This window comes from Cheilinus undulatus, linkage group 15 (assembly GCF_018320785.1).
Source record: "Cheilinus undulatus linkage group 15, ASM1832078v1, whole genome shotgun sequence".
Classification (NCBI taxonomy): domain Eukaryota; kingdom Metazoa; phylum Chordata; class Actinopteri; order Labriformes; family Labridae; genus Cheilinus; species Cheilinus undulatus.
In genome coordinates, this window is record NC_054879.1 from 48,547,220 (window position 1) to 48,570,776 (window position 23,557).

The 23,557-nt window shown below is 41.7% G+C and overlaps 2 protein-coding genes across 5 annotated transcripts in view; one reads left to right on the top strand and one right to left on the bottom strand.

Annotated features, from left to right (window-relative positions):
• Nucleotides 1-4,769, top strand: part of bard1 (BRCA1 associated RING domain 1) — a 53,976-nt gene extending 49,207 nt beyond the window's left edge. Inside the window, exon 11 of one of the 2 annotated variants that reach the window (XM_041807798.1) lies at nt 3,797-4,769. In XM_041807798.1, coding sequence (XP_041663732.1) covers nt 3,797-4,144 — 348 coding nt within the window. In that variant the 3' untranslated portion in view covers nt 4,145-4,769. The remainder of the gene's footprint in view (nt 1-3,796) is intronic. The other variant, XM_041807799.1, reaches the window with a different exon arrangement.
• Nucleotides 4,770-15,797: 11,028 nt separating this feature from the next.
• vwc2l (von Willebrand factor C domain containing 2 like) overlaps nt 15,798-23,557 on the bottom strand; it is a 65,865-nt gene continuing 58,105 nt past the window's right edge. For 2 of the 3 annotated variants that reach the window (XM_041806397.1, XM_041806396.1), the window contains one exon: nt 21,959-22,810. In XM_041806397.1, coding sequence (XP_041662331.1) covers nt 22,659-22,810 — 152 coding nt within the window. In that variant the 3' untranslated portion in view covers nt 21,959-22,658. Of the gene's footprint in view, nt 16,307-21,958; nt 22,811-23,557 lie in introns of those variants that run through there. The other variant, XR_005992959.1, reaches the window with a different exon arrangement.

Genomic DNA, 23,557 nt, shown 5'->3' on the forward strand with positions numbered 1-23,557 from the left:
GTCACGTGTTTTGTTGCACTGATTGGCGCGTAAAGACAGACAGACAGAACATCCTCACACTCCCAGTTTTTTCAAAGGCTCTGCCCTTTCCCAAACGCTGTCTATGAGAGGTTTACCAGATGATGTGTGAAACAAATCCATCTGCCGTGTCAGGTTACTTCATTGCAAAATCATGGCAAAAACTTAGAGGCTTTCTGGTTAAAAAATAAAATGCTTCAAAAGTTCAACAGTGAGTTTTTTTTTTACCAAAAACTCCCTAAATTCTGCAGAGAAGCTGTACCCACCTGTTCAGCTGTAAAGCCTAGTTCCTGGCTGGTACCAGAGAATCCTTATTAAAGGAGCGATGCTCACTGAACTCATTAAAGGCTGACACCATTTCTACTGCTGGGTACCTCATACTTAAAGGGATACTTCAACATTTTGGCAAATTCACCCATTGCCATAATTCCTATAGTCTTAGTAATAGGTTTGGTTCCTTTAGTTGTTGGTGTAAGCTGTTTCTAGGTCTGGGGGGACCGTTAACCCAGCTGCACAGCTAACGCTATGGAAGCAGACAGAATATTTTGCTTTCCCTCATCAAACTCATCAAATACACAATCCAACAACTCCAAAACGCTCTCGTGGACAAGCTGTGACCTGCACGTTCACCACGCTATGAAATAATCATGGAACATTTCGAGACGGAGATGTTTTAAAGCTAAATGCAAAGCCGGAACTACACTCCAGACATGGCTGCTGCACTGTGTCACTCCGCCCAGTGGTTTACTCAAGAAATAGTTCCGACTATTTGCTTCATGTGTGGTAATGTTACATAATTACACATTATTATTTCATAGCGTGGTGAATGTGCAGGTCACAACTTGTCCACGAGAGCGTTTTGGAGTTGTTGGATTGTGTATTTGATGAGTTTGATGAGGGAAAGCCAAATATTCTGTCTGCTTCCATAGCGTTAGCTGTGCAGCTGGGTTAACGGTCCCCCCAGACCTAGAAACAGCTTGCACCAACAACTAAAGGAACCAAACCTATTACTAAGACTATAGGAATTATGGCAATGGGTGAATTTGCCAAAATGTTGAAGTATCCCTTTAAAAAAATACTAAAATATCCCTTTAACATGTATTAGCATGGCTAATAAAAACTGAGAAGTGGAGGAGAGGAAGACGCCAGTTCCTCCTCTTCTACTAAACCTGGTTCTAACTCTTCTTCGTTGGTGGTTTTAAAGCAGTTAGCTAATAGTTCTTGGTGTTACTGCCACCTACATTAGCAGGTAACATCGTCATCAGCTGCTCTTCTCCATTCAGACTATTAAAGGAATCACACGTATTATTGTGGGACTACTCCTGACCCTAACCATCACCCCAAACCGTGATGGAACAAAAACAGGCCCTCACACGTGTTAGACTGGCTGTCAAAGACAGACAGCTGTAGGGAGGATGAGTCTTCACCAGAACTCTGCGGTACTTTTAGGGTCACATTTGATAGAACAGATCATTGCACTTTTCTTTCCTTGTAATCAAAGTAAGACATTAATATCCCGAGTGGCTTTTCTGAAAATGAGGGTTTCTCTGCGGTCAGACGTTTCGTACGGATGCAGCCCCGTATGAAATGTTTCTAAAGCAGCAGCGTCAGCACTTTACTGACCAGTAGAGACTGGAATGCATCTGCTGGTGCCCAGACTGGCTCAATAAACACCAGTCTGATAAATCACAGGCTGCAGCTCCATGCCTACAAAATAATTAACTTTATATGAGTGATTTTTTAAATCACAACTTTGCTTGAAATGGACAGCCCTACTTTTTTATCAGTCTCTCTCTGCAGCATGGGTTAATGAAATACAAGATCCAGAAATGACAGCAGCATGTTACTGGTTTTCCTCTTTCAGGTAAAATAGAAGAAGAATGTATTTATTTATTTATTTAATTATTAATTATCTGGCTCAGTCAAAGATGAGGGATGAGAGTGTGACAGCTTTATTTCCAGCCTGAAAGATGCTGCAGAGAAAACCACGTTTTGAAATCATTAAAACTGATCCTAGAGAAAAAATTGATTTTTAAAAATGTCCAGTAAAAGACTGCGATACTTTAGAGCAGTGGTCCTCAACCTTTTTAGCCCGAGACCCCCAAAATAAAGGTGCCAGAGACCGGGGAGCCCCGCTATACCTGAAGGTGGTCGAACAGCCATGCACAATCAAGAATAGTCATGTGCAGACAAGGCCGCCCATGAGGGGGGATACATGGCAGAGCCCAGCCAAACTGGGGGCCCATGGAGGTCAGCAAAACCATGGTCCATTGTAAAGTAAAGCTGTAGTATCCATATTTCATATTTAACCTGAATAATCACCCCACTTATCAAAGAGCCAAAAATATCTTCTTTAATCATTTGTGTAGTAAAAAGCCTTCTTAAAAATGTAAAACCCTGTAGTTAAAAAACAAAAAGAATTGAAATGGTTGTAAAATTCCTACATTGGGTTAATATTGGCAAAAAAAAGGTGGAAAAGGTGGTGAAGTTGGATTTTAAAGTAGCAGAAATGGGTTAGAAGTGCCAACAACGGGTTAAACAGGCATATATAGTGGTATAAGGGAGTTCAAATGTGGCTGCAATGGGTTTAAATTGGCAAAAATGGGTGGAAATTTGGTGAAATGGGTTGAAGCATTGATATAAACTGGCAATAAAGAGTTAACTGAGAAAGAAAAAATAGGCAGATATTGGCAGAAACTGGTTCAACTACCAAAATTGGGTATATTCAATGTTAAAATTTGGTTAAAATGGGAGAAATTGCGCGTAAAAAGTGGTAAAAAGGGGTTAATAGTAGCAATAATGGGTCAACAGAGGCAACACTAAGCTTAAGTGGCAAAAACAGGCAGAAAAAAGTGGTGGAAAGGGTTTAATTTGGACTAAAATAGGTGTTAAAGTTGGTGGGAAAATGATGAAAAGGGGTAAAAAATGTAACAAAAAACGGTGTAAAGTGGCAACAGTGTAATTTAAAAGTTTTTTGGGGGGCATCTTGAGACCCCCTCTCAGTGTCTCACAACCCCAATGGGGGTCCCAACCCCAAGATTGAGAACCACTGCTTTAGACTGATGATTTTTTTTGTTCTGATAGACCTTTAGAACGTTCTGGCTCTTACTTACTGGTGCACCTCATGTTTTACACTCCTGATTTTACTGTGTATTAAAATGTTGCTGCTGCATCCAGATCAAACCTCTGCTATGAATAATTATCTTTACATAGATAAATCTGACAGAGAAGAAAGCTGTGCTGAAACAGCGTTACAGTAATTATTGTTTGAATCCACCACGCAGTGAGAGTAAAAACTGAAAGTTAGAAACAGGACTTCTGATTCTTTAAGACGCCCCTGCTGTCCCTGCAGTGTCATTAATCGTCCTGATCTAGTGAAGAGTGTGAACTCAGAGATCAGCGTAGTTGAAGATTGTCTTCCTAGAGAGAGCCAGTGTACCCTGGAACAGTAAGGTTCATCCATGCTGTGCAAAGCTAAGTGGCTCTGATAAAAGAAAGTCTCCTGGCTCCGTCACAAAGAAGTATGTACTAAATATCTACACACACTCAGTAATATAAGAGCCTGGATTTAGTGGCAAAGAAATAATCAGTGTTTAACTTCATTATAAACAAAAGAGGAGACTTTAATCCCTCAGCTGATGTTGTCTCAAGGACTGGCTTTTATCCGTGCACTGGCGCTGCGTTCCTCACATCATTTATGGAGGAGGATAACAGCTAACAGCTCTGCTGCACGTAGAATGAGTTTAAATTTGTTCTTTTTTATCGTTCATCTTTGCAGCTCCCTCCGCTCTTTGACGGCTGTTTCTTCTTCCTCCTCGGCTCCTTTAAGACGCCTCCGAAAGACGAACTCGCCAGGCTGCTCCGAGAGGGAGGAGGTCAGCTGCTCAGCCGGCAGCCCAAGCCCGACAGCGATGTGACACAGACCCTGAGCGCCGCCGCCTACCACGCACTGCCAGGCTCCGACCAGGCTCTCTGCACCCAGTACATCATCTTTGATCCCCGGGGGCCGCACAGGCCGGCCGTGGTGAGGAGAGGGAAGGTGTGGTCGGCTCCATCCAGCTGGGTCATTGAATGCATCACAGCTTTCCAGCTCCTCCCTGTGCCAGATCCTCAGACCGTGGTCTGAGCTCCTCTGTAGAAATGCAGTTATCATTTCACTCAGTCAGCTTGTCTTCTCTTCTACTCAGTCATGATGTTTGCTGAATTACTTTTTAATATATAGCAATGAAGTTAGCACAAATCAGAACAATAACGGGACAATAATGCAGTGTTTGCTCTGAAATTACAGCAGTTATCGGTGCATTTTTCTCTCCCTTTATTTGTCCGTGAACCGGTGAACACTTTATAAAGCTGTTTTCTAAGTAAAGCGGTTCTGCTCTGCTCTTAATGGGGTCATGGAGAGGAGACGGGTGCAGGTTTTCCTGATCTGAGTCACATTTTACCCACCAAGGCTGAGACATTATGCCTTACTTGACTTCACTTCTTGACAGATTGTATTGCAGTTCCTTAATAGTAGATAATATTGATTATTGCAAATTTAAAATCATTTTTAGCCAGGACAGTATTCAGCTCATACAACAGGAGAAAGAATAATCTTAGTCTAGTTTGCTGCATTTTAGATCATGCCAGTCTTTACGTTCATCATGTATTAGTTTTCTTTGTAGAGCGATTGCCCTTTCGTGAACCTGTATGCTGCTGATTTTAGTCCATCCTCTGAGAACAACTCTCCATAAAGATAAACTGAGCTAACACTAGCAGGCTAACGTTAATCCTTGATGACCTCTCTGCAAATAAACACCAGACTCCATCATCCCAGTCTGTTTGATGGTCACCATATTTCTCAGACTCTCTCACAGACTGTTCATGTTATCTACGTAGTAACATTAGCTATTTAGCTACATTGGCTTACGTTGCAACATTAACTACGTAGCTAGTGTAGGTAAATTAGCTTAAGCTATCAAAGCTGAATCATGCCACCATTGTCTGACTACTTCTACATCATAATCTAACCCCGATGAGAGCTCAGACCTTTCCACTTTCATCGATGACATGCTGTCTAGTCTGTAGTTTTTGCTACGTAGCTCCTTCATAAATGTAACTGCCAGACTTTGTGACTAAAGTTTTACTTGACAAACAATCTGAAACTAAAAGCATCATAAAAGCAAATCCCAGCTCTCCTGGTCTGTCTCACAGTGGTGGTCTGCCAGAGGGGGCGTCAGAGATGTTTGGTCTGCAGCCACACCCTTCTCCATGTTGTTGTTTATAGTAGTTAGCATTTCATGCATTATGTTAGCCCACATCAAAGTTGAGGAGTCTCCTCACAAAGCATTTTGATTGGCCAGATTCCATCTCTGTTGTCAGGCAAATCTAAACTCCAAAACTTTAATGTGATATGTTTGTTTCTGGTCAGAGCATGAATAGACCAATCAGGAGAAAGAGGCGGTGCTACAGACGCGGTTAGCTGGAGGGCTTGGCTGCTGGTGGGGAGATTAGCATGGATGCAGCTGTGGCTGCAGTTTTATCAGAAGAGGACATTTCTCTGTTCAAACAAGAAAAGACGGCACCCTGAAGGGTCAGGGTCAGGTTCTTTGTTGAAACGATGTTTTTCTGAACCAGCCTGCTCTACTGAGAGTAAACAGTGATAACAGCCGTAGTCTAGTCTCTGGGTGGAGCATGCTCAGTGCATCATGTGTTTAGTTGCTCTGACTGGTCTCTGAGGTTATTTCTGAAAGGTTCTGCTCTTCCCGAACACCGTCGTTGGCTGTTCAGAAGGATGTGAAATATATCCCATAAATACAAAGCAGTCTGTGTGTCCGATCACGCTGGTGTGGGAGTGACAACAAAGATGATGTCATGCACCGCATGATAGGTGGCGTTAAACTGCAGTATCATAGAGATAATGGTAATGGTCATGTTGCATCACATCCTGTTCTACCAGTCAGCTGTGACCATCATTGGCAGTAGGGCTGGGCAATTAATCCCAAATTCGATTAAATCGCAATATGGCATGCTGCAATTTTTAAATCGCAGACAGTGCAATATTTCTTTAACCTGAAAAGTGTCAAAATACCAGTTTGATGCAATCTTTTTTTCCTTTTTATGCTTTATATCAGTGTTACTCAAGCCTGCTCTACCAAAGAGCCAAATTATTGAAAAATACCTTTGCAAGAGCCACAGTCTGAGTGTTGAAAAGTGGCAAAAAACAGCTTGAAGTAGCAATAACAATAAGTTACAGGTGGCAAAAATGGTCAAAAAGCAAGAAAAACGGGTGAAAATGGGGAGGAAAAGTAGAAAAGGGTTCAGAAAGTAGCAAAAATGGGTGAGAAATGACAAAAAAACTAGTTAAATGGTCCAAAATCATGGTAAAAAAAATGAGTGAAAAGTGACTAAAATGGGCAAAAAAGAGGAAACAAGTGGAATTTAATAGCATAAGGTAGATGAAATGGGTGAAAAGTGGGGAAAAATGGTGAAAAGGGACAAAAAATGTTTGCCGTTTTTAAGGTTTTCTGGGGGGATAATATTCAAAATTAATACATAAAAGAGCGTTGAGTATCACTGCTTTATACATTACTCAAACCTTCAAGTATCTATTTTATTTTTTACAAAAATCTTTCTTTTCTTGCTCATGCATTTATTTTGCTCCATCAAAATGAGAAGAATAAGAGAAATGGTCATCCCCTTCAATAAAGCAACTGATATCAAATTTGCTGTAAGATTTTTAATTTCTAAATGTAGCCCTAGTTTAACATCTAATATTGAACTTGTTACAATATAGAATGATTTCTTGCTTGTGTTTGTTGAACAACAAAAATGAGGAACCTAAATAACCACATTTTCAATCGCAATAGCAATATTGGAAAAAAATAGCAGTTAGATTATTTTTGCTAATTGTTCAGCCCTAACTGGCAGTGCTGATGACAGCAGACCAGCAGGGATACATGTTTGGTTTTTTTGTTTTTTACATTTAAAATGTGTATGTTTGCTGACTTATTCATGATAGACTACTTAAATGTTAACCTGACATGTCAGATGGATTTGTTTCACACATCATCTGGTAAACCTCTCACAGACGGCGTTTGGGAAAGGGCAGAGCCTTTGAAAAAACTGGGAGGGTGATTGGATGAATGTTCTTTCTGTCACATCTTTACGGGCCAATCAGAGCAACAAAACACGTGATGTAGCCGCTACCGAGGAGTAAACTCCATAGAGAACTGCGTAATGGTAACCATGGCGACTGTAGACATGTCAGTACTCGACTTTAGTGGTTTTTGAAAAGAAAACTGTTCTTTGTTCTTCTTTTAACGAAGAAATGTGGTCAAGTTCTGATAAAACTGGCGCTTTAGCCTCATCCACACTAATCTTTTCCTCCATAAAATGCCCAATATGCAGAATACATGTGTATTTCCTCATCAGTGCTGTAAAGAAGCTCCTCCTCCATCATTACACCTGAGGACACTCCCACTGGTCTGACATCAGTCTCATACTGGTCTCCATGGTGTTAGGGTGTTGCAGAAGCCCCAGACTGCTCAGCACAATGTGAGCTCTGCATGCATGCACAGCTGTGGTCTCATGTCATCTCTGTTACCCCCCCCCCACCTTCATACTGAAGGTGAAACACCACAGCGCTGTAGATATCAGAGAATTAGTTGTGTGTCTCTCTTCCCTTGGAGGAAATAAAAGAACAATAGAGCAGCCATTAAAGTGTATTGGAGTTTTAGATTCTTCAGTTGCTCCTGAAGTTCTGACAGTTTTTGAAACTCCGTATTTAAACACCTGCTGACAGTCTGTTGAAGGTCTGCCTGACCATTTCTGTGCGTTTCTCAATCTGACCTTCTGGCTTTCACACCCACTTCATGCCAAGATGTGTGGAGGAAAGTAAGGAGCAAGGGTGTGAGCGTTCCACTCTGAACTATTTCTATCTCTCTTTATGTAAACAGGAAATAGAGCAGGCAGGCCTTACAGGAGAGTCTGCAAAACTGTGCAGCACAACCACCAATTCAGAGATTATTGCCTGAATAGCTTAAAAAGGAGAGCCTTACTCCCACTCCCATAAATGAATGCATGCTTGTTTGCTTGAGCTGATGCTTTCATTAGAAAGTAGGTCCACTTGTAGACTGTTCCTCCTCACCATGACTGCAGGGCTCATCTCTCAGCTCACACGTGTTTTGTGTTGGACTCGGATCTTCTTGTCTGGTGCAGTGTCTCATAAGTGGCATTAGAGTGGATGTTTGTTGTAAATCTGCATGCTATTACCAGAAGAGATAATTATCTAATTAACTCATTGAAATGCCTGTTTGATACAAATGGAGTTGAGTGTGTCCCTGCACAGATCGATGGACGTTCAATAAAAGTGTAGAAAAAGAAAAACAAAGCCATTCATTATTCCGTCACCGTGCTGCCACTTGCATTGTCCACACCGAGTGTGTTTATGTTCCCAAACATCGACGCCAGCCTGAGGCTGGAGGTGTGTGTGCTCTCAGAGGTCTCCCATTGGCCATCTCCCAGGACGCTGTTTTCAATGGGATTAGTCTGGGATGCACCTAATTGCTATTGATTGCAGTGTGCTGCATAAAATTGCTTCCCTTTTCTTGTCCACTGCGAAAGGTGGGAGAAGGCAATTAGTAGTGTGGACGAGATAGAAGCCCGGGCCGACACGTAATAGAAGACTGAACCTGTGAGTAATGTCCTTGAACTCACTGAGAATTACTAAACCATTAAGACTTGGAATCTTATTTTCTTTCCAGCAGCTGAAAGAATACTGAACTGTTATAGAGAGAGGACCTATGACAGTGGAGCAGCCCTCCTCCCCCATACCAGAAATAGTTTGTGGTGTGGATGGTGGATTTAAAGCAGCACTATGTAGTTTTTCCATCTTAGTATAATATTTCGAGAGTCATTGTGATGGTACATCACCTTACAACAGGTTGAATGACACCTCTGTCATGGTCTGGGGGGGTCTGTGTCATCTTCACTGGCACAATGTAACTTCGAGGTGGATGGTAGGAACACTAAAAAACTACACATTTCTACTGCTTTGACTGCTTTACGGCATACGTCACTTCCCCCTCCTTCTCGATTTGTTAAAAAGACGGAAGTCGAGGCGAAAGCTAAACGTAGAGTTGTTGTCATGGCAAAAGCAAGGAAAAACCCAAAGAAAAGAAAAGTTTTATCAGAGGAGACAAAAAAAGAAAGCTGGAGAGTAACAAGATAAATGTCTGGACAAGAATAAACATTGGCCCGGCGTTCACTCGCTGGCGTGAGCTGAAAGACGAGGAGGGATGTCCGACCGATGCTGATTTGGCCCTGTTGTTGTTGGACTTGTGAGTATATGTTGATTGCTTACCATCTATATACAGTACTCTTGAGTTTGTAATGTGTCTTTTCGTATCACTAAGGGCCATCTCGTCATCAGTTTATTCACTATCTCGCTGAAACAGGACGGGGGGCGGGGGCGACTTCACGGAAATAAAACCAAGTTGAACCTAGTGATTTTCAACATCGTCATTTAGCCAGAAATAAATACATTACTTCTTCACTATCCATTCCTGAGTTTCCGTTAGCCGGTAATTGCCGGTCATTGGCCGGCAAAAAGGGCGGAAGTCCGGCAGATAAAAATATAACTGGTCACAATGTCCGGCAGAAAACGTGCAAATGACCAGATAAGTAAATACTGAAGACTTGCAGATTATATTTTGTGTAACCTAGAAGATATGTTGCGAGAATGCATTAATATAAAATAAGAGTTGCCTAATCTAACAACATCTACTGTCCTGCGGTGCTGGGGTTGTTTATCTCCTAAACAAGCACATGGCTAATTATGTATGCATGATGACGTCAAAGCAAATCTATCTCTCAACTGCGCCTGCTCATTACTGCTGGAGACTCTGCAACAGTCTATGCTCTGCAGGGAAAGTGTCACCAGAGCTTTCGCATAAAGCAGAATTTTAATCTCAGTGAGGTTTTCCTGGTTAACCAAAGGCTGAATATCATCAACGGTATGGAGGGATTTTGAGTATGTCATCGCTGTGAGTAATGAAGAGGCTGAATCAAAGGGGACGGTACAAACAGCATCTGAAACACCGAAGCAGCAGCAGCAGAGAGAGAGGCCTACGCCGGCTAATTAGCAGAAGTAGTCTTGGATAAGCCGTCAGTGAGAGGAGGACTGGACCGGATCTGCTGTGGAGCTTTTATCTTTTCAGGACTAGTCCAAATAAACCAGGATGGTTGGATTTACTGCTTTATTGGAGTGATATCATCATGGGGACTGATATTAGCAGCTGACGGTAAGACCCATTTTTCATTTGAAATACAGAGTTCTAACGCAGTGTCCAGTTAACAGAGCACTTTTGTTATGTGTTTGGATGCTTCCTTGTTGTTGGTGGAGGATGGTATTTTACTGATGTAAGCTACAAAGAACTTAGCGGCCAATGAGCTAACAGGCTAACGGTGCTAATGTGACTCTAACTGTTGTTGATGAGTTTAACGTGGGCGTATATTGTGTAACTGACTGCGTGTGTAAGGAAAAGCATGCAGCCTTTATTTTGATATTTTAAACCACTTACACAAAGAAAAATAAGAGAAAGTCTTCGTGCAGTCGTTTCTAGTGTCTAATCACGTGTCTACCAGTTTTTAATAACGGGGTAATATTTAGTCAGGTTTACTGTTGGCGTGGTTTCTACTGTCTCGGTTTTGGGTCAGGTCTGGAAATAAAAACGTGTCCTCTCTCCCGTTTAGCACAGACTTGTATATTTTTACCAGGGACAAGAAAGTCTAGCAGAAGCGCTGATCCATCCTGCAAACAGTCGCTAAAGACAGAAGAGTAGTTTTGAAAGTAAGTCCCGTCTTCTTTCATTCGCTTCCAAAACAAACGCACGCCACCAGGAGATCAGGATCTTTACGCCAGTACGCGCTGGTGCTCATGGGTAATTGAGTGTTCCTTCTGGTAAAGCACTACAGCTTTTGTCCACCGGCGCCGCAAAACTTAAAAAAAAAGTTACATAGTGCTGCTTTAAATGTGGCTGAACTCAGGAACCTTCAGCTGCAGCATTATCGCCATCCATCCATCCATGCATCCATCCATGCATCCATCCATCCATCCATCCATGCATCCATCCATCCATCCATCCATCCAACCATCCATCCATCCATCCATGCATCCATCCATCCATCCATCCAACCATCCATCCATCCATCCATCCATCCCTTCATGCATCCATCCATGCATCCATCCATGCATCCATCCATGCATCCATCTATGCATCCATCCATCCATGCATCCATCCATGCATCCATCCATCCATCCATCCATCCATGCATCCATCCATCCATCCATCCATTCATGCATCCATCCATCCATCCATCCATCCATTCATGCATCCATCCATCCATGCATCCATCCATCCATCCATCCAACCATCCATCCATCCATCCATGCATCCATCCATCCATCCATCCCTTCATGCATCCATCCATGCATCCATCCATTCATCCATCCATGCATCCATCTATGCATCCATCCATCCATGCATCCATCCATGCATCCATCCATCCATCCATCCATGCATCCATCCATTCATGCATCCATCCATCCATCCATTCATGCATCCATCCATCCATCCATGCATCCATCCATCCATTCATCCATCCATCCATGCATCCATGCATCCATCATCCATCCATCCATCCATCCATGCATCCATCCATCCATCCATCCATCCGTGCATCCATCCATCCATCCGTGCATCCATCATCCATCCATGCATCCATCCATCCATCCATCCGTGCATCCATCCATCCATCCTTCCATCCATCCATCCATCCATCCATCCATCCATCCATCCTTCCATCATCCATCCATGCATCCATCCATCCATCCATCCATGCATCCATCCATCCATCCATGCATCCATCCATCCATCCATCCATCATCCATCCATCCATGCATCCATCCATCCATCCATCCATCATCCATGCATCCATCCATCCATCATCCATCCATCCACCCTTCAGAGAAGTCTTTCTGTCCATCCCTGTACCGTGATCTAATTCTTCCTGTCAGTACTCAAAGGTTTTAACTAAATTGGAGAGTTGGATCGAAGACTGACCAGTAAATTCTGGTATAATTTCTCTCACCATCAAACTGAGAACCAAACTGTCTCGTGTAGTTAATCAGGCCGGCAAAGCTAATTTTTTTTGTCGCACGATTAACGCATGCGCATTCTGTATGACCCTTGACCCATCCCATAGTTTGCCAGACCAGGAAGTGGCGCCGTTGTGATGCGGTACAAGCGAGCAGAAATGGATAAAGGACAGAGACTTTTGAGTGACAGGTTCAGCTTTCAGATCATGTCAGATAAGACTGAAGTTATTTTCTCCTACTGTCAACATGAACGGAGTTACAGGAAGTTTGTAGAGTCTTATATTGCCCACACCACTCGCTGGCCATGCACACCGCTAATGCAGAGAGCCGCCCCCCTCGCCATGCTGGATTTGTTTACAGTGGAGACACTCAGACAACTCTGCAGGGATGGACTCGCTATCCTGCATACCGGGCATTTCCCGGTGTGCCGACGCACTTTTAGGCCAGTATGATTTCTTCATTTATTTAGGCTGTTATATCTGCCATGAACCGGATCCACAGCTGCACTATTGAGTGCTGACTGGTCCGATCATGTCTCCTAAAGGTCCGCTCTCATCCCCACGCAGCTCCTGCTTGAAAGTGAAAGTATTTGGAAAAAAATGAAACTTACTAAAACGATCGACTGGAACTGTGAATAAACGCCAAATTTAAATAACAGTCAATCAAGATGCTGCAAAAGTGTCAAAGCCTCTGCAGTCCCTGTAGGAGATTGTCTGATGCTGGTGAATGTACAGCTGCATCATGAGGAGGAGGAGGAGACAGAGCAGCAGAGGCTGGTGTGTGACAGGAGAGCAGAGGTTAGTGAATGAGCTCTGTAGAGTATCAGAATAGAAGCTGAAAGCATTATTAGACTGTGGCTCTCCTTTATTTAGGAAGAAAACATGGTTTTAGATTAAATCTGTAGCTCTGCTATGATCTGAAGAATGAAGAGATGGTTCAGTCCTCTTAGTACACCTTAAAAGTTCTCCACTCAGACTTTAACTTTGTGTGTTCATGAGTTTTGAAAAGCAGCTTCACGTGTGTGTTTATTGACATCATTCCAGTAAATCTACTGGACTGATGACAGTCATTTCTGACTGTCAGCATTTATTTTACATTTGGACTAAATTTTTTAGTTTGAAAGTAAAAATCTGATAAATAATAGCAGACATTTTTAAGTAATGACTTGCTTTTTGTCTTGAGCAGGGCAGATGTGTCCACCTTACTCACATCAGAACAGTGAAAGACCATTAGATGTGTCTGTGCCTTACTGCTGAGCTCTCAGCAGAGACTTGACTTCTTTATGTCCATGTGTGATGATGAGATCTGTTGTTCTGTGTTCAGCTGCTGAGAACAGAGGAGGTAACTTCTAGAAGTCTAAAGTTTGACTCTACATTGTGGTATTATTCAGTAATGTTACATTAAGGTCAGTATCTCCATCTGTTGGTCTTGAGTTTACCATGTTATGCTCTCAGCAGATTTTTGCAGCGTTCAGTATCTTTGAGCTCAGACTGGAGAATGTTCTGGACTTTATCTGTTGTTGTTTTGGGTTGTTGACATGAACAAACATTTGCATAAAGAAAGCATTTTTGTCCACTTGTGTTGATAAGGGTATTTAAATCTTGAGAAATAGTACTATAAGGTACATTTAGAACAGACAAAAAAGTGTGATTAATTGCGAGTTAACTATGGAATTTGTGAGATTAATCGCGATTAAAAATTTTAATCCATTGACAGCCCTAGTTTAAATGTAAGTTTACCTGCTCTTTGAGCCTTGTTAAATATGAATTTGTGTCACTTTCCAACTATCTATTGAAAGTTTTCTGGCTCATCTAAATCTTTCCCAGTACGACGTCTGCAATGGTGCTGATGCTACACCAGTCCACCTGCCAGTCTCATGGTCCATTCTGACCTCTCCTGTGAACAAAATCCTTTAACCCCTTCATTTAAAGCCTTTTTCTTCACCTTTCACCACCCCAGTGCCTGCTGCAGATCAGCGGCTGTAGACGCCAACAGAACCACATCATCTGCAAACAGTGGAGCCCAGCGTCTGAGCTCAGCCAATCAGAGACTCTCCTCCTCTAAACAGATAGATGGATGCTGCATACACTCATATTTCTGTCACTGTCAGTGGAATGTGAGGAGTAGTGAGAATGCCAAATAAAAATAAATCTAAAGAAGAATAAGCAAATAAAAGTGGAAATATAAAGACGAATAGAGAAAATAAAAAATAAATAATGGTGCTATATAAAACAATTTTAATAAAAAAAATGAATCCATAAAAGAAAAGGCTAATAAAAGTAGAAACATAAAGACAAATTAATGATTTTTTTTAAAAAGTGCTTTAATAAAGCACATTAATTTAACGTTGTGATCAGCAAACTGTCATTGCTTTTTAGATGCACTTTATTGTTTCTTTTACTGCGCACATTAAATGCACATTATAATGGCGCTTTAAAAGCAAAGGAAATATGCGCAGAAAAATATGCGCAGTAGAAATGTCTTGTGCAGGCGCAGAAGGAATCTTGCTCAAGGAGAAACATGGCGGCGGCACATTTGACGAGAGAACTTTTTTAAGACTTGCTGAAGTTACAGAACAAGATGAACATGATGGAGAATGAGGTTGTGTGGTGATATGTTTTCACGGCGTGTCACCTCTGTTTGAGTTGTTTTTAACAGTCACCTAGCTTTATTTTCTTTCCAGGTATTTAAGTCTTTAAACGTGCTTTTTGATGCCCCAAACACTTATCATATGACGTTAATATCCCCACAAGCACCAATAAATTGTTATAATAGAAAAAAACATTACTGCATTTCCAGTGCTATTTGGAAGGTTAACACAAACCGTCAAAAGCCACACCCATTAACATCTGCCTCACTTAATTCAATACCAGTTAATCTGTCACACCAGCCAACACACAGTCCTGAGATATCGCCACACAACCTCATCGATGTCCATGTTGGTCAGTTCACACATAGTACTAACACTCTCCATTATGTCCTCAAAACACATTCTCCATCATGTTCATCTTGTTCTGTAACTTCAGCAAGTCTTAAAAAAGTTCTTGTCAAATGTGCTGTCGCCATGTTTCTCCTTGAGCGAGATTCCTTCTGCGCCTGTGCAGAACGACATTCCTACTGCGCACATTTTTCTGCACATATTTCCTTTAAAGCGCCATTATAATGTGCATTTAATGTGCGCAGTAAAAGCAACAATAAAATGCATCTAAAAAGCAATGACAGTTTGCTGATCACAATGTTAAATTAATGTGCTTTATTAAAGCACTTTTTTAAAATTAATTTGTCTTTATACGTCTACTTTTATTAGCCTTTTCTTTTATGGATTCATTTTTTTATTAAAATTGCTTTATATAGCACCATTATTTATTTTGTATTTTCTTTATTCGTCTTTATATTTCCACTTTTATTTGCTTATTCTTTTTTAGATTTATTTTTGTAATTTGGCACTCTCACTACTCCACAGGAACGTCTCCATGTCATCTTAAGAATTTAACATGTTAACATGATGAGAATGAAAAAAGAAATCCACACTTCCTTTAGCCAAATAACACCTCTCTTCAAGTCTATTTAACAAAATAGTTTTGGATTAATAATACACATTTTCTGATTTCTTAGTTTCTTTTTTACTCCACCTCAGATTTCAGAATACACATATGTTTGAAGATATTTACATATGAACAGCATGGGGAAACACCAAGGGCTGTTGAGCTTGTTCAGACTGAGACCCTTTATTTGAGCTGGGGGTAAACCCAGAGCATGGAGTCATATACAATCAAAGAGTCTCTGAATTTAAAATGAGTCATAGAAATGATCCCAACATCTGAGTCTCTCATCAACAGACCCTTGGTGCCCCAAAATCAATACAATTGATTGTATAATAACAGTGTTTCTCTCTCCAGATACTCTGTGTTGGTTTTCAGGCACACGTCATTTAACAGTTTCGTTGCTGAAAGAAAGAAGAAGAAGGGAGCAAAGAAAAACAATCATTCATAGTTCCAGCTACAGTAAGTCGGTGTCTCGTGGAATGAGCGGTGGTTGGCCTTTACAAAATGCTCATGTACAAGCTGATGAGAGATGGACGTTCACAAACACACACAAAGACGGTAAATCTGCAGCTTTCCTGTCCGTGGAGCTGTGCAGGGATGGAGGCTGTGAAAATAGAACAAATCTCTGCGATCAAGAGGATATGTCTAAGATAAACTATGTCTATTGTCTATTTAAATGCAGCCTAGTCTTTCAAACAACAACCGAGTCCCTAATGTATGTTAATCCAGCAGGATTGAAACTCATCCTGCTCCGTGTAGAAGAGATAGAAAAGTGGTTTTCATGACAGCTCTACTTACAGTCAGAACATTGTAAGCACTGCCACAGCCCTGCATGCCTGCATCTCATTTGCTTAGGTGAGATTTTTTTACTACGTGCTCTGAATGTAAAGTTGCTTATTTGATTTCATATCTTTTTTCCATTTCTCTGTGGCAGCCTGGATAACAGCTCGCTCTTACCTGTGGAGGAAAGCTTTCATTCTCCATCTTTAGAGGGAATCTCACCGCCCCCCTCGCCCTCATTCACGCCACGTTCTTCAAAATGTTTGTAGCAAATTAAGAAAGCAGAAGCCCCAAAGCTATTAAACCATAAAATGAGGTGTAATTCCACTCTGTTATAAGGATGAAGTTGTGTGAGTTATTCTATTTGCAACTTCTGAGGTGTCCAGATTGATTTCTGTCACCCTGATCCTCCACATAAATCCTCTGAAATTAAATTTCACTTTCTCTATCTGAACTTTTGTACTTCTGCAAAATCACAAGATTTAAATGACGGCCATTTCTCTCTGACGTCACGCTGCAGGCTAAAAGCTTCCCAGCTATTCTAAAGCCGTTCTGCTGTTTTTATAAATCAGCTTTAAGATTCTGCAGAATACCAGAGACTGCTTCTTCATGGATCAGATACTGAGCAGAGACCAGGCCTGAGGAGAATCCAGGGACCGGTCTTTAAAGTTAGAGACAAATTCATCGCATCTCCTTCTGTACAAACATGTAGAACACAGGAAAGGGTTCTTTTCCTCCAGGTGGCACGAACAAGAGCAAGGTCTGGCCAGGACAATTCATACTTCAAACAGAACTCCTGGAAGTCCTTATAAGGCCCTTCCACTGCAGCACACAAGACACGCCCACATTTCTGACCAATCAAGCAAAAGTTGCTGACTGCCAGACTTTGTTATGAATAAAGATGATTTTTTAAAATCCATACATGTAAAAACGTCGTGCCTACAAACTCCATTTCTGTTCTGACAGTAGTGGTCTGTGAGAGGGGGTAACTGAGATCTGTGGTCTGCAGCCAGACTCCTCTCACTTTATAGACCCTGTAAAGTGAAAATGAATCTGTATTTAGGTTTGTTGTATGATAGGTGACACACAGTCAAACTTCAGTCAGATAAAACAAAGTTTTGAAAATTAAACTTCAAAATCATAAAAAACGAGGCAGTAAAATCTGCTCCAGGATGGTGTGGGCGTGTCTGTTGAATGAGCTGAAGCCACGCCCACTCAGGAGACATATGATCCTCTCACATTTAAAAATGCTACAATCTGATTGGAAGAAAGCTCTGCTCTGTGATTTTAGATTGTAGCGTTAGAGGGGCGTGGCCATTCCCCACTCTGGGCTCATGACATCACCAGTCCACATATTAGCCCCGCCCACATTAAACCCAGCAAGGAAAGAGGTGAAAACCTTTCTAACAGTCTAAATCCAGAATTCAGCCACATGTAGATCTCAGAGTTTTCACATGTTTACAGAAACCAGATTCACACATTTCTAGAGTGTTCAGATTAAACTTTGGATTTGACTTTACAGGGACTTTGTTGCTTCTGCGACACTTAGTGCATATCTGCAAGCTCTAAGAGAACGTTCTGGAAAACAGACGCAAAGGTTGCAGAAACGGACAGAAAGCTCCACCCACATTTCACACATAGAGTATGAATGACCCTTCAAAAATCTCTCTTCTTTGTATTTTCAGTAATTTCAGGAAATTTCATCAAGAAAACAATCTAAATGATTCCTGTACTCGTAGAAGCTCTAGAATTGGAAACTGTACCCCTGTAATGCTGAGTTCTATGGCTGCTAGTGCTGATCAGAGTGAAAGCGTATTAATGTCAGACTAGCAGCTGAATGTTTCTGTGGGTAAGGCCAGACTGTAGTCAGGGAATCTAACGCCACTAAGCAACAGACAAACAGAGATCCAGTCAAGGCTGTTTGATAGAATTCTACTTTAACATCTCACCTTTAACCAGCATCACTCTCTCTTCTATGTGGTCTTCTTTTTCAGTGTGTTTTAGTTTTTAAAGTGGTCTAAATGCCCTGTTGTAACCCTTTACCTACTGACCTGGCGCAGGCGCTGTATTTTATATGTCCCGAATATTATTACCGTAACTCTGTCAAAGTTTGTCCGTTCAGAAAAATTCCAATGGCTTTGGAAAGCTGAGAACTGTGGGCATGCACACATATATGGTTCATTACAGTACTCACAACCATGTGACGTGGGCATTCATAACAAAACACCAGAAGTATCGCAAGACCACTACACAGATTCTCAACACTGTAACTCCTCCAAAGTTTGCTCAATCTAAAAAATTCCAACGCTGACAGAGAGCTGAGAATCTGAGCTTCCACCAGTATATGATGTGTGGTATATATATTACAGTAATGTTGAACAGCACTGCGAAAACAGCAGCTTTGGCCGAAGACGAGTGAGAAAGGAGAGTGAAGGAAGAGAGTAAAAGGAGAGCGAGTGAGAGTGGGGTTTAGTTTTCAAAAATAGTGTTAGATAGTGGCATTTGTGCGTGTCTGTCATGAGCAATAACAATATGTTACTGAGAATGCTGAGAATGCATTTTTACACCTTTATCTGCACTAACTGTGGCCTATGTATATAGTTATCTTTTGCACTGTGTTTTGCACACCCAGAGTCCTAGACTCCAAAAATGACTGCTGATTGTTCTAAACATGTATAGGTTCACATTTCAAATGTCAAATCAAAACTTCATGAGCAATAACAACATTTCTTCTCATAAAAGCCATGAAAACAAATCTGTTTTTGTGTTTTTCTTCTTTTAAACTGCTGACAATTCCATATAATGAGCAATAATCATTAACCAGATGTTGAAAAGTCAAGTTCAAGGGAGCAAAGCTCTCAGACTTAGGGCATTTCCTGACTATTTTACAGCCAGAATAACTAAATATGTCCAAATCACCATTTTTAGACTCAGCAGGTAAAGGGTTAACCAGCAGGGCGATGAAATGGCGGCCTGAATGTGACGTCAGAGAAAAACAGCCACCGTGTGAATGTGGCGAAACCCGCCCTGCTGCAGTGTTGGAGGGTAAAACAACAACCAGCTTTGGTGAAAACATAATGCTAAATCATTGTAGCATGAAGAGCTAACATATTAGCACTTAGAGCAGTGTTGGCGTGTACGAGGCCACGCTCTGCCACGCTCACCCTAACAGCAGTAATAAGGCATCGTTGGTGGCAGCAACGCCTCTAAACCCGGTCAGCTGCACGCTCCCATCACCTCAGCTACCCTCTGCTGCTACCCAGAGAAGTAACCCATATTTTCTCAGATGCATGTACAGGATGAGGAATTATTTGGCATTTAAAGTAATTAAGATGAATGAAGCTCCTTTTATTAATCCTAAATGCCTGAGCGCTGAGGCTGTGATTGATAAACCGTGGATGTCAGTTCAGTTTTATGAGTCTGCAGACCTCAAGCCAGATAGATGAGGTCTGTCATTTCCCATTGAAAGACACTAAATCACTGCAGCTTAATGATGAAAATGACCCAGGCTCCATTGTTGCACCTAAAATTGAAGTCCGTCCACAATCTTTCAGTTCTGTCCCCCCTCAGTCACCCATGCACCGCTGCTTTAAGACGATGCAGCACGTTTCTGCACACCATGAGATTCTTTCTAAATGTTTCAGGGACCACACCTCTGGAGCCGTGCTCTTTGTCCCATGTTCATTTCTGCCTCATTACAGAGAGCTGGTCGCAGCTATTAAGCAGACCATCCATCACGGCCCAGGAACAGGGTCTAAAAGGTTAACGGGAACGGATTTTCTGGAAATGGAAAAAATTCTAGTGATGAATGGCACCAGCTTACTGGAATTCACCTTAGAATTAATGAGCAGTATTTATCATGTAAAAAATATCCTGATCTGGAGCCTGGTTGGCTGCTTTTTCTTGTAGGCTGGGCCACTGGAGGACCACTCAGGCCCTGGAAAATATCAAGGCAGTACATTAGCCTGTCTCTGTTATAGCCTGACCACGGCCACGTCACACTGAGGAGCTATTCCAACATTAGAGGGAGGGGAGGTATTGAAAATCTCTTCCATAATCTATAGCAGTGGTATAATGGAACAGCCTTGTATTTTAACCAGCCTTCGGTGCACACAGCTCCACTCACAATCAGACTGTGCATGAACGGTGAGCCTGTGGATGCTCACTTGGACAATGTGCACATGAATGCTGCTCAGGCAGATGCAGATTCCCTCCTTTTGTCTGCAGCTTCTTGTGGAGTGTGCCCAGCATGCAAGCTGCAGCAGCGCCAAGCACCCAGCTGGATGATTTATCACAGAATACTCCTTGATTAAGGGAAATTAAAGCAGGCTGCTCTTGGCTCGCTAATTGCCTTGATAACAAGTTCAAGCAGTTAGTTAGCGGGAATATTTCGGGGGGATATGAACTTCTGAGAGACAACAATAATGACAATTAAGCCACAGAGAGGCTGCCCAAAGTGGTTCTGCTGCAGTGCTGCAGAGTTTTACACCTTCTCTTTCCTTCAGCTGTCTTTACAGTACAGACTGTGCTGCTATTATACAAACACGTTTAAAAACCATGATGTGCTGAATGAGATGAGTGGTGGGGGGGGGTTACAGCAGTTTTAGCATCATCTAAGTCACAGGTGTCAAACCCAAGGCCCAGGGGCCAAACTGATTATATCCGGCCCGCAAGATCGTATAATATTTGTACTATTACTGGCCCACCAGTATGAGATCTGCAGATTCTCTCCAGTATAATAATGTAAACTTCAACTTGATGATTTAAAATGTCCTTGTTGAGCCATAAAAACCTGAAAAAGTAAAGAGTAAGAAAAATTAGATAAAATGTCAAGAATGTGGGGAAAAAATATTTTTGTTTTATTTCATATTTTCAATTTTGCATCTCAAGATTATGAATCAAACTTTTGTGTCATTTTGAGTCATTTTGATTGATTTTGACTTTTCATTTCATACTTTGACCTTTTCAACTCGTAATTTGGACTTTATATGTCACATTGTTATCTTTTAGAGTCCCAATTTTACATTTTAAGTCATATTTTGACCTTTTCAACTCCTTACTTTGGCTTTTTAATCCCATATTTTGACTTTTAAACACATGATTTCAATTTTTTTCTCATAGTTTCCATTTTAAATTAAAAAATTTTACTTTTTATATCATATTTTGACCTTTTAAACACCCAATTTTGAATTTAAATCATATTTTTAACTTTTTAAGTCATCATTTTGAATTCTAGTTCATATTTTGACATTTTCAACTCCTAATTTTTAATTAGGAGATGAAAAAGATTTTTAATCCCATATTTTCAACTAACAGACTCAGAATTTAAATTTTTAAGACATAATTGACTTTTAAACTCATGATTTCAAATTTGGTAATAAATATTAAGTTGGAATTTTTATCTCAGATTTGAGCCTTTAAACTTATTTTTACTTTTCTGAATTTCCAAATGATTTATCATCAGTGCTGTTTTTTTCTTTCATATTTTCTCACTGGTGAAAATGAAGTTCTGTTGACCCTGTTCGGCCCTCAGGTCAGACCTAAATCCAGAATCTGGCCCCTGCTGTGACAGAGTTTGACACCCCTGATCTAGGTGTTAAGGTGACTTCCTGCCATAGCCGTGGAGCGTCTTATGAAGACACAGACATTGATGTGATGTGCATCTTGTAAACAGGCTTGGAGTGACGTTGTGAAACATGAGCACACTCTGCATCGCCATGTCAACCCTGGTATGAAAAAGAAGCGCCGCTAAGTGTGCTTACGGTTTGTTTTTCCTGCTGTTGGAACTTTACAACACCTGCGTGACTGTGACGGACGAACACAACAAGCAGATGACTTACATAGAGAAAATCAACATGAGCAATACTTCATTGCCAATGGTTAGGAAAGAGTTCAAAGAGCTTAGAAACTTCTTGTGTGAGAGCAGCAAGTCAAGCAAGTCAATTTCTGAAAATATATAGGACGGTTCAAACTGGAGGGTGGAAACAGTCATGAGATCGGTTCCGTCTTCTTCCCAGTGGCTAAATTTGTTTTTGTGTGAAGCTTGTGAGAGCATCTCCTCCGTCTATGCCGTCTCAGGTTGCTTAGGAATTGTGCTCCTGCCCTGTCAATCATACAAAATGGTGCAGTAGGCAGGGCCTTGCCTGAGCGTTCCCACCGTTCCCGGTGGAGTCTCTCTATGACAACGACTGGCCGTTGAGGCACTCCCGCCGCAAGCACTGCGCCGGCTTCCACCAGTCTCCGTTGTGGCAGCGGCAGATGGTGCAGTCGTCCACCTTCACTTCAATCCCGGCTGGGATGATCGTCGTTCCAGCGAAGCAATTTGGACCTGCCGCGAGGGAAGGGAAGGGGAGAGACAGGAAAGAAGGAGTTAGAACGACAAGAAATGGATGCGGCCCTCCTGAGAGCGTCTGTTTTTTTTGGTGGGGTGGTGGAGTGATGCAGAGAGCTGCAGGGAGTTAGGGGGAGTCAGAGCAGACGTACAGATCTTTTCACGGGCATGCACCGATGGGCTTGTTTTTGCAACACTAAAGCGCTTTTGTTAGTCTCCCCTTCTCCCTCGACATGGAGCGCTTTGCATCCTAATGCGCCGCGAGCAGAGAAGCCTGCCAGGCGCTGGCTTGGCAGTACAGAGGGGCTGGAGTACAGAGAGAAATCTGCTCTGAGAGGCAGTAGGGAGGATGGTGTTAATCACTTCAGTCTGTATGAAAAGGCCAAAGAACTCCTCAGCAATTCCTTACATGCTTTTACTCTCACACACAAACACGCCCTAAACTTCTAAAAGCATCCAGATTCATTCTAATGTCTGATATACCCTTAAAACACTGGAGGATTTACTTGTTTGGATCCTTTTTACCGATAAGACTCAATTAATTCTCAAACATTTTGGATGTGTACCACTGGCACACGCTGCGCTCATGTTTTTGATAATCTAGGCAGATATAGGCGGATTAGGCTACTACAGCTCTTTTCCAGAGGAAGCAGAAACAGTCCTACCTTTGTGGGGAATGTGGCACATTTATTATTGCTAAATAGCACATGAAAGTGTTGATTTGTTCTCCTGCCTCGGGCTCAT